Raw genomic sequence first — 18,763 nt, 5'->3', positions numbered from 1 at the left:
AAGTTTTCCTGTATCATTTCATAGATTGAGCTTTTCGATAAAATTTTGTTTGATGAAAGTATATCATGATCTAGAGAAGTTGCTTTCGGTTTCATTGATAATGTGACCTTTTTGGCAAGGTACGTAGGGGGTATCTAGGTTGCCTGTTTTCTCAATGTGTCTGCGAAGCTGAGATATTTTGTGAATACCTGGTTTGAATTTTTATACTTAAAATTGGATGAAGAATCAGAAAAATCCAATTTTATTACATTTCTGTCATCAACATATAATGTAGTCTTTAATTTTTAACTTCACCTTTCTAACCAAGTTCTTTTTCCAGAAAAAAAAAAAACCAAAACTATGGTTGCATCTCCCCTTCGTATATTATAGAACATTATCTCAAAATTATTTTATAATTTTGAGCTATTTTTGAACATTCTGGTTTTATTCCCCCAGTAAGACTGTTTAAAGATGTGTTTGCTGTCCTGTTGCAAATATCCTGTAATATGTGTGAAAAGGCCCCTGCAGATACTTGAATACACAGCGTCTTCTCTAGAATAAACTGTGACTTCTGTTACTTTTGATTTCCCCATGGTGGCTTTCAGGCCAACTAAATATTTGAGTGGAAGACAATTGAGAATCTTCCACACACACCCCTGCCCCCACTGTTTTCGTCTTAAGTTGCTGGCTAGTGTTTGTTCTGTGACTTTTGTCTCCCTCTCGCTCTCTGCAGTCCTATCACACTCATCAGTATGTGGCCAGAGCACTATGAGTGAGTATTCACAGCCCGCGTGCAGGAGATGGGTGTTCTGATCAGCTGCGTTAGCATGGGGTGATTACTAAACTCTTGGTCTAAAATAATATTCCTGCATCCCGGGTAACCATCCTAGTGGTTTCTTTGCATGGCAAATCCGTTATTTAACTAAGCTAACATGTCTAATAGTAACAACCCTCAATATTTGGGCATAAAATTGATGCTTTGTTATTTCCCTTAAAGCCCCTCCCAGTCTCCTCAGCTGTTTCACGATGACACCCATTCAAGGATAGAACAATATGCCACACGGTAAGACCCTTTGACCAGAGCCTGCTGCAGCACTGATGCCCAGAATGTATCTTTTTCTAATTAATCTGACACCAATAACATACCTTGATTTAAAGAGTGTCGTTTTGCAGGAGTCGTGATTCCGTTGTATTTGGAATCTGGGCTCTCACTTTTTCATGTTGCAATTTGCACTTTACCAAACACCTGCTATATATTCTGTGAAAAGTAAAGCTCAATAGGATGTGATTATCGCGCTCATGAGAATCCAAACCCTGCGCAAGCAGGATTTAGATAATGTAACCCAGTTTCAGTGAATGAAAGTGAGATTGAAAATATTCTCAGGAGATGGTGCACATACGAATTCTACTATGTAATTAAATTTATGCTAATGCCTTAGGATAGGGCTTTATTTTTAGAGTCCCTAAATAATATAAAATATAGACTGGTCTTGATGATATACACACAGTTTCAGAAAAGTAGTACATACTAAGCATCTGTGGTCTTACTAACTCACTATGCCTAAAAAGGTTAGTTCCAGCATCATAAAAATCAGTAACATTTGAACTGGGTCTAGGCCAGGTAGAATTTTTGGGGAAAGGCAGGCTTGGGTTGGAGGAAAAACATAGTCAAAAGTGTTGAGCTGGGAAGAAACGTCTTGTTTACTGAACTACAGGTAGGGAAGAGAAAAGAAGGAGTACAGGGGCCTAGGTGAAGTCAGATAATGAAGTTCCCAGCTGCTCAGGAGTTGGATCATGTCCTTCAGTAATGGGACGTCAGAGAGAGTCTTTAAGCATGAGAAGGACGTCATTAGATTCATGTGAAATGTAACCCCCACTTTAATGTACAAGACCAACTCTTGGACGAAGGAGAGCCTACATCTGAAAGGTCATTTAGGAGACTCAACAACGCAGCATAAGATGAAGGCCTACAGGCTTTAAGGCAGTGATGATAGAAATGTAACTCAACATTAGATGTTTTAATTTTACAATCTTGTTAAGAGATCTGGACCTCTCTATGTTTTGTTGGAATTTTGACAATGTAGGGACGACTGAGGATTTGCCTCCAATTGGCCATGTCCTGTGGGGCCACATTACCTAACCTCCTTATTTTCATTTTGCAGACTGGCCCAGATGGAAAGGACTAATGGGTCTTTTCTCACTGACAGCAGCTCCACCACAGGAAGTGTGTAAGTAAATCATGAAATTAGCACTGCCTGGGAAAGCTAGTTCTTTCATTATGGTTGTTAGAAATAATCCTTATGGACTGTGGCTCTGCATTTTGATCCCAATCAAAATTGATTAAGTGTGGTTCCACAAGTGTCCACATAGATTTTATGCTTTCAAGCCATGATAGTATAAACTGGATATGTTTATTTACTTTGTTTCATATAAATGAATGAAAAAAAATCCTACATTAGTCAACTAATCCACTTTAGGAAAATCAGATTATTTTATTTAGAATAACAGATATATCTGTTCATTCCATTTGTCTCATATTTCTTGTTAATTTAACAGATGTAATTCCATAGAATTATATGCCCTTTCTGTAAAATTCTCTCCCTTCTGCCAGCTAACATTTTCTCTGTAATATCTGCAATTTACCAACTCTGACCCACACATGCTAGGACATGTACTCCCTACCAGCCTTCACTGAAAAGTGTTAACTCTCCTGCCAATATTTTATTTTTATTAGCAACTAAGAAAAGGCTCATTGACTTCAGAATACCTTTTTAAAAGCTTTCTAGCCAAATATTTTATCTTTGATAAAATCTTTGATTTTATCTTTGATTTTTATCTTTGTATATTCAACTTGGTTGTAGAACTTTCTCAGCAAATATTTTATCTCTGATTATCCCACTCTTATGGGATAATCTTACTTTTGGAACTTTTCCTTCTTTCTCTTTTTTTTTTTTTTGCCTTGGAATTCACATTTTAAATTCTGAATGCTATCTAAAATACTTCACTAGTGTCAAGTTTATGTGACTTACACAGGTCATTGTGGTTTGGATCCCATGGGAAGCTTCAAGGTAGACAAAAAAGTTGTAGAATGTAGTAGTTAGATGTTTTTCACTAAAAAAGACTCAAGAAAATCAAGTGCTTGAAATACCTCAAGCACTCTAATATAGAATGTTTTCTTTTAATATTTTTTAAAAGTTGTTTTATTTATCAGTAAGCTTATCAGTAAAAGTTCTCAGGAGGTGTTTCAATTTCAAATTTCAAAGATTAGCATCTTAATACTTGACAATAGAGTTGGGATTTATACATTATCATTTACCTACTATGAGTGTGGAATGATTCCTAAATCAAGATAATAGTGTGTTCATAATGTTTCTTTCATATTTAACCTACTAGTACGCATTTCATGTAAAGTAGTTAAATATCCTGAATCTCTTCTAAATCAACATAATTTCCACCAAGGTTGACAATAGCCAAAGAATTAAAGAAAATTAAAAATAACAACTCAGACCAAAATCTTACTTCTTTAAATGTATTTCTTATGCCCTGTGAACAGAGTAAAGGTAATGCTCAAATTTAGTATAGCTTATCTTCAAATTAGAATAAACAGTGTTTATTTTTAAATTTCACACTAATGTTTCAGACAAGAAACAATAAGCAGATGATTAACAGCTGAATACATTTTAATATACTATTATTAGATACATTAAGTCATTCACCCATCCAACAAATATTCATTTTATATCTGGCATGTAGTGGTGTGGAGCCAGTTGTGAGAGCTCATTGTTAAATATTCAGGAAGTTTTTAAGTTATTAAGCAGATTCCTTATTAAAAATAATGTTCAATATATAGTTATAATTAAATAAATTAAAATAAAAACAAAAGTAATACTCAAAACTCATTACACCATAAGTATTTTACTTCATTGTACTATTATCTATGTCCTTGGGGTCATAGACAGATGTAATATATATTACATTATATAGAGAAATATTTATTGTATCTGTCAAGTGGTGTACAGCTCTGTATCTTTTCCCAGCTTCACATTCAGTGAAGTCATTAGCTTGAAACTGAACATGATGAAAGAATGTAAAGCACAAATTGCAGATGCTATAAATCAAGGTCATTTTCTTTATCTTTTGGAGAACCTGTTGTTAAGCATTTAAGAGCACACCACTGCCATGCACCAAATACCCACAGTAGACCTATAGTGAAGATACTGTCTTCATGAATCTTACAGGCTGGAAGGGACAGAGATAAGTGGGCCTACACTGGGAACATGGTGAGGGCATTTGTGGTGGACATAATAACGCCCCCCGCCCCCAACAAGATGTCCACATCTTAACCCCTGAAACCTATAAATGTGTTACTTTGCATGGTGAAAGGGACTCTGCCAATGTGATTATGATAAGGATCTTGAAATGGGGAGGGATTATCTTGGATTATCTAGGTGGCCCCAACATACTCACAAAGGTCATTATAAGAGAGGAGAAGGAGATGTAACGATGGACTGAGAGGTCAGAGAGAGAGATTTGCAGATGCTGCCGCACTAGCTTTGAAAATAGAGGAACACAGGTTTCCTTAAGGTGCCAGAAAAGGCAAGGTAACAAATTCTCTTTTATATGTAAAATGAAATTAAATTAATAGCAAACGATGTATAGACCACTAAAGACAAATTATTTAACAGTTACTGGTGCATTAACATTTTCTTAATGAATATGTGAATAAATCTCAGTGGCTAACAGTAGAGGTCCTTTGCTCGTTCATATTCTGAATTACTGAGTAGACTGGGGTTCCTTCCCTGTGGACATGTGGTGATTCTGCCATTCTAGTGAGAATGTTAACAGGCAGTCTGAATCATTGAAGCCTTACTCCGGGCCTTGAATTCAGTGGTTTGTCTTAAGTTTATAATATTTACTTATTTAAACATTTCTGTTTTAAACAGTATCAATGACTTGACAAGGTGAGTAAGTATTACTATGGTAAATACTTTAGTATCACGTTAGGCTCTCTATAGTTTCTCATTGCTGTCTATTTCTGACTTGGCAATCACCTTATAAACATGCCAATCTATTTTCCCTTCTTTTTCTTTTTAGCCAAGTGAAACAACTATTTTTTAACTTACTGGAGGAGGAATCTATTGTTTAGCTGGTTTGGGATAGAAAAGTCTCATTCATATAGCCAAGGGTAATCTCCCCTTTCCCTTAAGGTTACCTCCCTTTAAGATATTTAGGAAGAGGGAGTGTGGTTGCATATGGCTCATTCCCAAGCTCTCTCTGTGACCATGGAGGTGTTCCCCTCCTTTGCAGTGGACCCCTGTGTCCTTTGCCACTGTGCCATTGGTGGCAGCCAGCACACGTGGGCTCCTTCCCCCTCATGAACGCTGTCGCCTCTAAAAGCACCTTCCTTAAGTGGTGGAGAAAGTGTGGGGCTGGTCCCATGCCCTCTCCCCGAGACAGCTCGTCCCTCCCGTACCTCCAGATACTGTTACAGTTAGATATATGGCTGTATTTGACTCACTTAAAAAGTGTAGAAAGTCAAAGGGAGAGAATATTTCAAACTATTGGCAAAAGTATATTTTTTTTATTACATAAGGCAGATTTTGTTCCAAAGTAGTGGTAAATGGGATAATAGATAATTTTTTAGTTTTTAATAATTATGTATTTAGTTTAATGTATATTCAAAAAGTATATAAGAAGCAGGTCAAAACAATGGTTTTACAGATTTTTTAACCTTTTTATATAACTATTATTTTTTAATTTTAAAATATTCAGGGAGTACAAATGTTTTTGGTTACATGGATCATTTGTAATGCTTGAGTCATGGCTATAAGTGTGCCCACCACCCAAATAGTGTTCATTGTACCCATTAGGTGGGTTTTTGCCACTCTCCTTCTCCCTCCTCCCCCTGCTTGATTTCCACTGAGTTTTACTTCCCTCTGTGCAAATGTGTGCTCATCAGTTAGTTCCAATTTAATAGTGAGTACATGTGGTGTTTGTTTTTCCATTCTTTAGATACTTAACTTAGGCTGATGGTCTCTAGTTCCACCCAAATTGTTGAAAAAGGCATTAATTTATCCTTTTTTTTTTTTTTTTTTTTTTTTTTGAGACAAAGTCTCACTCTTGCTGGGGCTAGAGTGCCATCGTGTCAGCCTAGCTCACAGCAACCTCAAACTTCTGAGCTCAAGCAATTCTCCTGCCTCAGCCTCCCAAGTAGCTGGGACTACAGGCATGCGCCACCATGCCCAGCTTATTTTTTCTATGTATTTTTAGTTGGCCAATTAATTTCTTTCTATTTATAGTAGAGACGGGGTCTCGCTCTTGCTCACGCTGGTTTCAAACTCCTGACCTTGAGCCATCCTCCTGCTTTGGCCTCCCAGAGTGCTAGGATTACAGGCATGAGCCACTACGCCCACCCTAATTTATCCTTTTTATGACTGAGTAGTACTCCATGGTGTAATATACCACATTTTGTTAATCTACTCATGAATTGACCAGCACTTGGGTTGATTCCTCATCTTTGCAATTGTGAATTGTGCTGCAATAAACATTCGAGTGCAGATATCTTTTTGATAAAATGACTTCTTTTCCTTTGGGTAGACACCCAGTAATAGGATTGCTGGATCAAATGATAGGTCTACTTTTAGTTCTTTAAAGAAATCTCTATACTGTTTGCCATAGAGGTTGTACGAATTTTCAGTCCCACCAACAGTGTATAAGCATTCCTTTCTCTCTATATCCACACAAGCATCTGTTATTTTGGACTTTTTAATAAAAGCACTTCTAACAGGGATAAAGTGATATATCATTGTTATTTTAGTTTGCATTTCTCTGACGATTAGTGATATTGAGCATTTTTTCATTGGCAGTTTATCTTCTTTGGAAAATCCGTCTAGGTCTTTTGCACACTCTTGATAGGGTTGTTTGACTTTTTCTTACTGATTTGCTTGAGTTCTTTGTGGATTCTGATTATTAGCCTTTTTATCAGATGTATAGCTTGTGAATATTTTCTCCCATTCTGTAGGTTGTCTATTTGCTCTGTCAATTATTTCCTTAGCTGTGCAGAAGCCTTTTGATTTAATTAATGAGACAAATAAAATTAGGGTATCTCAATTTAAAGTCAATTAAGAACATTTCATAATTAATGGTATGTGGATGTGGCAGCATTTAGGAAAGTGGCAAGAAGATTATTGAAGTTTGTGAAATATAGATTTAAGCTACAGCATGCAGGACACTGAACTCATCCCAGTGGAGTCTGCCCTTTTGGGTGACTATGTTTATCCCTGAGTTCCTGACTGTTTGAAAAAGTTTCTTCTTTCTACTCTGAGAATCTGTATCACTTAGGTGGGGGAAAAAAACATTTTCTACCCATAGTTCTCGCCCAGAATTCATACCTTCCTTCAACAAGTTCTAGGCTGGCTTATTTAATGCCCCTGGGTCTATGGCAGGATGGTTAGTGATGGCCTTTGGCACTCCAGGTCCTACAAAGAAGCACAGGTGTTTGTGAGACTGCCAAGTCTCAGTGCCTTCAAAGTCCACACATGAGAGCTTATCTACTTCCTAATCCTTGGGTTTGCCAAACAAATTACTATGTGAAATTGCACTCTCCCTCTTCTCTGTCCCAAGGACAAACATCTGTTTCTTACAAGACCTTATGGTACAGTAGTAGTAGCAGCAGGAAGTGTGCAACATAATCCAACACCTGGCCTTTTCCTGGAAGTTTCCTGAAGCTCCAGCATTGGTGGGATCATAATACAATCCCAAGAGACAGTAGATAACAGTTTTCCAGACCACCTAACAGTATATTGGTATTGTCAGCTTCTGAATGAGGGGTGAGGGCTTCTCAAGCCAGCCTTCTGCTTCATTCTTAGGTCTATATCTGGAGGTAGCCAATGTCAAGGTATTAGAATTTTTTTGTTGTTGTTGGGAAAGATTAAAAACTAATTTAAAGCACCTTAAGCAAAAAATGGCATGTTAGCCAATTTCCACAATACTTTTGGAAATTTTTTTTCTTTCTTAAATTCTCTAGTTTACCCCTAGGCACTTCTTGAAGTTTTGTTATTCTTGAATAATAATAGTGATGATACAAAAAAAAAACGACCACCACTTCCTTGCTGTAGAGAATACTAAGAGCCAGGCACTGTTGTAAGCACTTCGTATATCTTTGTTTATTTAATCCTCATAGAAACCCTTTGAGAGGATGCTTCTGTTCACTTTGTTAGCACCATTTCACAGATGAGTAAATGGAGGCCCTGGGAGGTTAGGAGTTTGCCCAGGGTCTCACAGGCAGTAAGTGGTGGAGCTGGGGTTCAGACCCAAGTGTGCTGGCACCAGGCATTGGTGCCTCTCGCCATTCCACTGTGCTGCTTTTGCCAAGTAAAAGGAGGGCTCTCTAGGCGGTGGGGAGGGAGAAAAAGTCAGGGGATGTTCAGGTCCATCCAGTCCTCCTGGGGACCATCACTGTCCTTGTCCCAGTCCTGCCTGTTCTCTATCCAGGCCGCAGCTTCACATTCAAGACCTAACTAGGTTTTCAGTTCAGAAGGTTTTACAATTCAACAAACTGCTGGATCAGAATCAGACTCTTAAGTTTGGTTTTGGATGATCTTGGTCATGCAACATTCAGCAATAAAGGAAAGCCCTGTGCTCTGAGTTGAAAATGTTGAGATTTGAATTGTAATTCTCTCTAAGTCATCTAAGTCCCTTTTACTCATTTGGGTCTGCAGAAACAGGCATTCTGCCTGCAGTTTGTGCCTTTGTCTTTCCCTGAAATTGATCTGTGGAAGAAATTCCCTGATCCCCACAGCTTGTGTCTTTCAGGAAGTGAGTTTAGTATTTGTTGTACCTCCATGTATCTTGGGCTAGAATGTGAACCGATCTTATGGCTTCTTACCATCTGTAGAATCACCTGCCCATTACTCCCTATTTCTGTGTAAGATTGATTCTGGAAAATTTAAAAGGAAATTGATTGTAAGGATACAAAGTATCTTTGAAGGAAGAATTGAGCAACCACGTTTCAGAAAGGGACAGGCCCCATGATGGTTCTGGTGAATCTTAGGAGGAACTCAAGGACAACAGTTCCTTCGGCCACTGCTATCAGGTGGTCTCACTCCATCTGCAGTCTTCCCTAGATGACAATGTTTTATGTGACAGGATTGAATGGGGAGGCTGGCCGTGGTTTGCACTGGCATTTGCAATTTGCAAATCTGAAGGCTGGAACAGAATAATCTTTAAAAGGAAAGGAATTCTTGTTATTTTTATTTATGTCCTATCTACATTCAAAAGCTCACTGAATAAATCACAGTTCTTTTGTCATCTGATATGTACTAATTTTGTAATCTAGATAGTATTTACTATGTGTCACTTAATTATAGTACAACCATATTCCATCTAATGGTTTTGTTCACACAGACCTATATTTTTGCAACATTTTCTATTTTAGCACAAGACACACGATTGATGTTTAATGACCCTAATCTGGTAACTCACGCTCTCTCTGCATTTAAAGAGTGTGCTCTTGGTTTTTATTACATATAATTAAGAACTAGAATGTATCTATTTTTATATTTAATTTTTAGACCTAATGATGTGTGAAAAACACAACTAAAATTATACATTATATGTAAATGATTTTCAAATTTTTATTTTTATGAATGTTGCCTTAATTATTTTCCAGATATCTTAATGAAAGAATATAATGATAGTGGTGATGATAATTATAATAATACATTAAATCCCATCAACTTCTCCAGAGAAATGAATCTATGTAAATTTTGACAACAAAGTGCATCTCAAATATAATTTCAGCTCTTTAGAACAGAAACTTAGTTGGTTTATTGAGGACTACATTTAATTCTTAACTCAGGCACTGGCATTTCATGTTCTGAGTGCATAAGTAGCATAATGGTGCCTTGTGATATTGGAGGAGCTTTGTGCCAGGATCTTTGGTCAAATTATGGCCATGAGATCACCAGGCAGATTAGAGGACCTAAGTTTTCTTCAAATTCTTGTTGTCCTTATATTACTTATTTTTTTTAACTTTTACTTTCAGTCTTTATTACTCTTGTTTATGTATATTATTCATAGATGTCATATAATTAATAGTTTTTTAACCAGTATGAGAATCAGTTTACCACTTATTTATTGTAATACCTGAGATTACCATCTATTTTTATTCTGTTTTGCATTATATTCTTGCTCATTCATTCTTGCTCATTCTTTCTTTCTTTTGGCATGTGGATAAAGTGTTCTGCCTGTGTAAATGAATGACCAGTCTGGTCATATGAATGGCTAGGTTAGGACTCTAGATATTGCTCCATGTGTTTGGACATTTAATATTATGGAAAATAGGGCTTAAACCTTGTTCTTCTTCTAAAAATGATTTACTATTTTATTTTGATTTCTGGCCGATTGCTCATGATTCTTTAACGTTGAAGTATAGACATTTCCCTGGGATGTGTATGAATGTTCTTTTGTTATTATTTTTCAGATTCTCTGTCTTTTTAGTTTCTATACACAGATCTTTTTCATCCTGAGAAATATTCACAAAATCTTCTATTGTACTCTTATTTTGCTGTTGTCTATTTATCCTGACCATATGTTAGCTCTGTCGTTTTTATCCTCTTTTATTGCCTCTCTCCCCACATGAGCTGGGTGAGGTACCTCCAAGCATCACTGACTTAGTGTCTCACGATCCTTCGCTAATTGGTGTCCCAGTGGTGTGAGCCATTACTCTTGCAGCCTGCTTCTGCCCCTGCATAATACAGCTAGGTTAGGGTGTTGGGCATTTAGGAAAATGCACACACACATACTCCACATCTCCCTATCAGATTTCTATTTGATTTTGCTACATGGGCATCTGAGGGGCTTTTGGGTCTGCTTTCAAATGCTCCTCTCTGCAGTGGTGCAATACCCACCTTTTCCTCTTCCTCCCACTCTTCTAAACGTAGGAGCAGCATGGATTCTGCTAGAGGTTCCCTCATTTATTTCCCAGCGATACTGCGTTTTTTTCAGGAGAGGGAATCAAAGGATGATGCCGTAGGTTACTTCAGTCTTTATCCAAGTTATGTTCCTTATTTCCAGTTTCTAACCATATTGTAAGAGTCCGACCCCAAACCCCTTTTAAAATTTATTTGATTTTAAAAGCAGGAAGGTAAAGTTAGGTATCTGTGTTTATATTGTGATCTTAACCAAAGTGAATGACCTCCATTTAAATATATATGTGTATAAACATACACACATATACATTTCTATATCTATGTCTATCTAGAGAGAAGGAAAGAGAGAGGAGCGAGTTTTATTGGTAAAGGAAGCAAAATAAATCAACAGGTGGCTCCTCTGGCCCTCCGCTCTGTCTGTTTGGCGAGCAGATCACTGTAACATACTCATTTTTCTCATTTTGCTTCATCATCTCTCTATCTCTCTCTGATCTCAATGCTCAGGACAAACCTTTACTAAGAATTCACTCACTTTCAGATACAGTTTCAAGTCCCCACTTTGTCAGAGTACACTGCAGTGACAACAAGATGGGTTTTCAGAATCCACGTGATGGAAGTCAGGCTGACGAGACCCAGAGCTCTTGCCTGGGATCAAGCGTGCTAGTGAGCTCAAGGGCGCAAGTAACCTGGAGGCCCAAGGAAAGTCGAGAGAGGTCCAGTACGTGCCAGCACCATATGGCAGGTCCTTTCAGGCTGCGTTAGCACACGCTATGACCCCTGAGTGACAGAAGAGGTCACTAAGAGATATTTATAGCCACGTCACTTACATAGGTGGTGACTGCTTCAGTCATGGGATAGCTCCATTTCATACTCTGATAGTTACATAACTCACATGAGGTTTTCCTTATGTCTCATCTTATAAATCTGTAGATTCCGGGACTTGTTTACCAAAATCCATATAAACAGACCAATCTTCTAAAGGACTCCCCTGCTGGCATTAGCCAGCAGATCTGGCATTTGCACATTTACAAGGATATCTGAATAGATCTCCCCTAAAGGAAGAAAAGCCATTCTGGGCCTGCTAGAAACTAGCATTTCTTTGCCATAAATTTATCAACTTTGTCTACTTTATTACACTTGCATGTATGTCAATCATTAATTCAACCACATTATTGCGATATGGGACTAGTTCATTAGACTAAGTAGTTAAATAAGTAGAAGAACCCAAGTGTATGAAATATAGTTTCTTGTTCAAATGCAGAATGATTGACCCTAAAAATGGCCTGCTGATAAGATCAAGTAAAATATCTGTAGCTATTTTATAAAATCTACAATTATAATTTGTGTTTATTAATTTAAATAAAGGCCCATAAGGATTATAAACCCCATCCTATGGGTTACAGTACATTTTGAAATTGCTTTCAACCAGATGCTAAAGACAGTGAAGTCAGCTTATTCTTACTCTATGGTCTTTTAATCTACTCTTTGTGCATTTGGTGATGGATTTTTGCCTATAATATCTTTCATATTAACTGTTCAAGTGTTGTGCTTTATTTTCATTTCCTCTGCTGAGTAAAATATCTCTCCTGAGGTTTGTGAGATAGAGCTGTTAGACTAAGGCAAAGCTTGAAATGTTGGCTTATGTACAATATACATACATGCACTGGTAGATGAATTTCTTCCTATAGGTTTAAAAGGGAAGTCATGGAGACACTGAGCTCTAAGGCAAACTTGGCCCAGCCACTAGCCTGGTCATCATCATGTTTCTACTTCTTTTATGTCCACAAACATCGTTGTGCAGATGTGAGGGTCTGTTTCCTTTTTCTCACTAGGGAAGACGAGCACGCCCTCATCCAGCAGTACTGCCAGACGCTCGGAGGGGAGTCCCCAGTGAGCCAGCCGCAGAGCCCATCTCAGATCCTGAAGTCGGTGGAGAGGGAAGAACGTGGAGAACTGGAGCGGATCATTGCTGACCTGGAGGAAGAACAAAGGTGTGCTAGGCCTGGGAGAAGAAAACTTGTCATGTTCTCTTTCATAGGAAATTCAACGTGGCCCCTTCCCATTCTCTTTTCACGACTATTGTACAAGAAATCACAGTGGAGTGGAAGTTTTAGAGGACATTAACAAACTGGGATACTGGCTGCAGATACAGCAGCATTTGGGGGTTCAGTGATGATGTCCACTTGCTTAAAGCTACAGCTTCATTCACGCATGCCCGTCGCACTGTTAATACACGTGTAAGAGGACATAGCATGAGCTAAATTCAAAGCTCACAGGCAATTCTGGGGAGACGACAGTGTACGTGGTAGTAATTCCGTTTTCCTTTCCTGCATTAGAAATCTGCAGGTGGAATATGAGCAGCTGAAGGAGCAGCACCTGAGAAGGGGGCTCCCTGTGGGTTCCCCTCCAGACTCGATTGCATCTCCTCACCACACGTCCGAGGACTCAGAACTGATAGCAGAAGCAAAACTCCTCCGGCAGCACAAAGGCCGGCTGGAGGCGAGGATGCAGATTTTAGAAGATCACAACAAACAGCTGGAGTCTCAGCTCCACCGCCTTCGACAGCTGCTGGAGCAGGTAGGGTGTGCAGAACTCAGTGTCGCACTTCCCCACGCCACCTGCCCACTGCCCTGGGGCTTGGTCCAGGTGTCAGCAGAGATAAAGAGGTCCACTTTCAATTTCTCACTGCCATCGTTAATTTAGACCGGCTTAGAAATTTCCTTTTCACATGTGAGCGTTAAATCCTCACTGGCACAAAAAATGTGTTCACCCAGCTTACGGTGAAATTTCCGATGCTGCTTTAACACTGAAATCTATCTCAGCTCCGAATAGTTTGAGGGAAAAGACATATATCTGCCTAAATTACACATTTAGGCATTTTGGGAGATTAAGGGACAGCAAGTGACCTGAAATCTGCATCCTAAAGCTTTCTTCCAGTGAGCCAAGAACACTGACTCCAGTAATAATTATTTTCCATTTTCAAGAAATTGAGTTGACAGATGGTTATTAATTTGCTACTGTTACTCCCTAACACTGTACCATGTTTTATGGCAGTTGCTTGCAAACTTTCTTGACAATAAGAAATATAATTTACATTATGATGAATACATACATATATGATGAATACAAAATAATACTTGCCTTTATAGAGAACTGTCAACTCTTATTTTCTGTTCTTTTTCCTTTCTTCCCCCCTCCTTTACTTTCTTCCTCCCTTTTATTTTTCTTCTCTCTGTTTTTCTTTTTTAATGCCGGTCAGGACCTACTAAATTGATTCTATAACTCATCAATGGGTAATAGCTTGCAATTTTGGAAAACACCATTCTTTGGGATGTAACAGAAGCATCAATACAGTTTCTCCCTTTCTGGTGCCTGTAGTCTTGTTGGGAACTATAACAAGATAGTATCGTATATAACAAGTATATATAACAAAATACTATCATGTGTAAAATACACAACACACTGTAGAGAATTAAGTAATTGATCATGCATAGCAGTTAGGAATAGAGCTTGTGTCATGGAACTAGTGACAGAGAAGCCTTTGCAGCAGGTTCACAGTGTAGAATCCCAGCGCAGGGGGCCAGGGACCCCTCTGTCTTGAAAAGTCCCTACATCAACATTCGTGTCATCTTTTGCCTTTTTCTCTAGCCTGTGCAGTGTGGGGGCCCCTAGGCAGTGTGATAAGAATGCCTTTCTCCAGAAATGATTTATTGACTTAAACACAGAAACAACTTTCTCTCCAATGATTTTCTCAGACTTTGGAAAACCATCACTTCCCAGTTGCTATGAGTCCTTTTACCTTGTCAGAATAATTGAAAACAGTGTAATTTTTGTGTTACCTACGCAGTGGGCCATAGGTTTGATCATATATTTTGACCATATCTTTCAAACCATATGGCTTGACCATATATTTTTCTTTATGTCTCTGACTGTTTCAGAATTGAAGCAAGACTGTTTTATGGAAGGCTTCCTTCAGAGCTTCCATGTTCTGTATCGTTAGAAAATAAGAGTGACCCAGGTCCTGGCCTTCTGGAGGCCCTCTAGAATGTTTGAGTCTTCTTAGCTCAATGCCAGTCACATACACTGGAAAGTTACGTTGTTCCTACTGTGAATTTAAAGTGTCCAAATGGTGCCTGTGTAAGAGACAGATTTTCTCTTATTTAGATTATGAAGCATTAGTGTTAACAACTTAGTGCATATATGGAATCACTGCAAGAAGAAGCTGTGCTTGAAACCTGTATTTGCCATGGCTTGCTGATGCTCTTACGAGAGCGAAAGGCTCTTCTACTCATCTTACCGTCCCCTGTTCCCTCCATCCCATTAGACAGCACTGCCTAATGGCTCATGTGCCTTCAGAACGGCACAGTAATGCTCTTAGAGATAGCAGGTATCTAAATGGCTCTGTATATCCCAGATTGTAGGGCTTGTATCTCTTCTTAATGACTGAGCATGATGAATGCCAGAAGTAGATGGAGAATTTAACTCTGATAGTGAAAACTGGCAAAACTACCGGCTTCAACCAATATAGACTTAATGGAAAAATCTGCATGAAAAAAATTATAACTTCCATATTCTCTATATAGTGGATTACACTTTCTAATTTGATCATATACTTGTCAACATATCAAAGATTTGTGTGAGATGCACTTACAAAGTATTTACTACGTGACAGACTGTTCTAATGATTTTAGAAATAGTAATTCATCACTCCCCTCGCAAAACTCTATGACACAGGCACTACTATTACCATCCGCATTTTACAAATAAAGAATCTGTGCCCAGAATTACACAGCTTCTGAGTGGCAGAGTTGGAATTGGAATCCAAGCAATCTGAATCCAAAATTGTGCTCTTAACCGCTCTCCAATATTGCCTTTAAACATGAGTTGATTTTGAAATTGGATAAATTTTCTGTATTAGAAGATCAGTGCCAATTTTTAAAAAATGAATGAAAGATGTTTCCAAATTCACTTGGTTGACATAAAAATAATAGAAAAATTGAGGAGTGAAAATGACACCAATAAATCAATCTTGTAGTATAACCAAGTGAGTTAGTTCTTCAAGGTCCCCAAGCAGAAAGCGAAGGATCACTTGCTGCTCAGGTGAAGAACCAGGCCCCCTCCCACCCTACTGGGACTAAAATGTATTTGACAATGTCTGAAGGCAAAGAACTCTGTAAGATTTCATTATCCAGGGTGCAGGAGGGGAAAATGGAAAGGAAATGCTGTACTTTACGGTTATTTGAATCCTTTCTCTGCTTTTACCTCTGAATGTGATTCCAGCCTGAATCCGATTCCCGAATCAATGGCGTCTCCCCCTGGGCCCTGCCGCAGCATTCTGCTCTGACCTACCCACTGGATCCGGATCCCAGCCTGCAGTTCCACCAGGCAGGTGGGTGTCCCCAAGGCACAGCTACTGCACCCAGTCAGCTGTGTGCTCGGCCATTGTTTGGTTTTCTTGTTAAGTAGCATTCTTACACACTGGCTCCTTAGGGCATAAAAGAGTGTTGTGTTATCTTTGGTCTCCAATAAGTGCAAATCCATTTAAGTCATATCAAAAATGCAAACATTTTTAGAATAATAAGCTACAATGTGCTTGTTTATATAATGTGTAGTGGTGGATTAAATTTGGCTGAAAGATGCAAAAATCTTTTTCCTTTAGGGATGAGTGAGAAATTAATTGTTTAGTTGCTTTGAGAATGGTTGTTCTTCTTTTTTTTTTTTTTTAGTGCATTTTCTGTCTCTAAAATTTCCCATTTGTTCCAGCATGAGCTCCGTTGCCAAGAAAGATAATAAAAAAGAGAAAAAAGAAAATTTTTTAAAAATTAAAATATAAAAAAAGGAAGAAAAATAATTTAAAAAAAATAAAATTTCACATTTGTGCATATTCAGAACATAGTGCTAAAGAATATTATACCAAACATTATGGTTTTCCCTGCCCAAATCTGGGAACTCATTTGTCTACTTTTCTCCATTTTAGTCTGTGTAGATACTGCCCCACCCGCTCCATCTGAGGCGGAGGTCCCACCTAGCCTGTCACCGCTTACAGTGGGGACCTGTCACTGATGCTAGAAAAAGCTCAGTAAACTAGGTGTTGAGGAATGGCATTCATTTTATTGTCAATGAATTGAAATTCTAAAATTCTACTGAGGACCACACACTTTAACTAAATTAACTTATTTGTGGGATCTTTAGCTACATTAATCAGAAGAAACATTTAAATATTAATGTTTTTTAAATAAAAGAGTCATTTTATCTATTGATTAAAGAATACAGAAAGCACATCAAGGTAAGAAGTATCTTATTAGATACCTTTCCTTTTGTGGTAAGATAGGCTAGCCTATCCTGAAGCCTCCAAAAAGAAAGAAGGAAGAAAAAAAAGAAAATTAGTAGAATATTTTTCTTGTATGAAAAAATACTCTCCATGTAAAATAATAGATTTCTTGCTAATTAAAATGACTGTATGACTTATTTTTCAATCTTGTATTTTTCCCTGGTGCATGAGTTCTTTATACACAGACATCTAGTACATTTTAATCATATAAAATTATATTATCAACAAATTAATACAAAATTGGTTTTGGTATTTTTCCCTGAAATTGTCCTTCTCAATGGGAACTCTTTTCCCATTGCTATTTGGAGGCTGCTAGTAGTATTTTCTCCCGAGTTTGGGTTTTGCTGGAAGGTGAGACATTAATTTTAGAAAGTTTACCGTTCTTTTCATGTGCTGTCACAGCGGGAGAGGACCTGCTGGCCCCGCCACACGACACCAGCACGGACCTCACGGAGGTCATGGAGCAGATCAACAGCACGTTTCCATCCTGCTGCCGTGAGTATGAGTGATCCTAACAGCACCGCTGTGCTCTTGCCTTCCCTTTCCCTTTTTCTGCATGCAACCCTTTATCTTACTTGCTGAGATAACAAAATCCGGTATTAGAAGCCAGACTGAATATTATTTGAAAATAAGGCAAATGTTACATATGTTGAGAAAGAAAATGAGGCTCAGCCTAGATACCAATCACATCGCCGGCGTGCGGTGACAATGAGATCCTGCTCTTTGAGATTTTTCAATATGCCTTATGAGTGATACAATGAAGATAAATAAAAATAAATCTTATTTTAAGAAGAAATTATCTTCTTCGATGCAAGCTCTCATAAGAAATGTGTCTTACTTCAAAGAAGAGCTTTGAGCGGCATGCCAAACAAGGCATGGAAATAGCCTTTCTGATGCAATTCCCTCTCTTTTCTTTAGACATTGTTCTCTCATGGCATCAGATTCTGGTGCAGAAAGAGATTATTTTCAGATTTTCCGGTTTTTTTCCTGCTGGTATCTTTTCTCATGCAATAAAATACTCATTGTATAAAGGCCAAACAATTTAAGGCATCACAGATTATGACCCTGTAAATCTTCCATATGAAGAACCAGAAAATAACCAAATAAAAATAGTCCAAATCCCAGAGGAAATTATATAATGATTCTTATTTATTCATTTTTCCAAATGTTTTCTTTTTAGCATCTTACCACCTTGCAGTTTCTACTGAGCCCTTACCTAAAACACTTCTGCTGTTTCTAACAAAAACCACTTACCTGCATATATATGCATATTACTTAATGCTACAGTTATATTTAAAATAATCTTTTAAAGGATATGAAGATATTATTTATAATTGTAGGGTGATTTCCTCTCACACTGATTTTAAACCTAGGCAGTCACTAAGCTAAGATTTTATATAAAGCACAGCCTCTCATTTTAACCTTTTCTATCATCTCCTTAGAAAATATCATCCTAAATGAGGAAAAAGATACTATCAATTATCTAGAGTATACATAAGTAAGATATATTGACTTCATTAAC

At 37.9% G+C, this 18,763-nt stretch overlaps 1 protein-coding gene across 12 annotated transcripts in view; it reads left to right on the top strand.

The window, feature by feature from the left end:
- Positions 1-18,763, top strand: part of UTRN (utrophin) — a 478,755-nt gene that overhangs the window by 450,445 nt on the left and 9,547 nt on the right. For 10 of the 12 annotated variants that reach the window (XM_076002898.1, XM_076002896.1, XM_076002897.1 and 7 more), the window contains 7 exons: positions 713-751; positions 977-1,042; positions 2,142-2,207; positions 12,743-12,901; positions 13,247-13,487; positions 16,191-16,299; positions 17,644-17,736. In XM_076002898.1, coding sequence (XP_075859013.1) covers positions 713-751; positions 977-1,042; positions 2,142-2,207; positions 12,743-12,901; positions 13,247-13,487; positions 16,191-16,299; positions 17,644-17,736 — 773 coding nt within the window. The remainder of the gene's footprint in view (positions 1-712; positions 752-976; positions 1,043-2,141; positions 2,208-12,742; positions 12,902-13,246; positions 13,488-16,190; positions 16,300-17,643; positions 17,737-18,763) is intronic. The other 2 variants (XM_076002900.1, XM_076002903.1) reach the window with 1 other exon arrangement.

The sequence above is a fragment of the Microcebus murinus genome, chromosome 5 (genome assembly GCF_040939455.1).
Source record: "Microcebus murinus isolate Inina chromosome 5, M.murinus_Inina_mat1.0, whole genome shotgun sequence".
Taxonomy (NCBI): domain Eukaryota; kingdom Metazoa; phylum Chordata; class Mammalia; order Primates; family Cheirogaleidae; genus Microcebus; species Microcebus murinus.
This window is presented reverse-complemented; position numbering and strand designations above follow the sequence as displayed.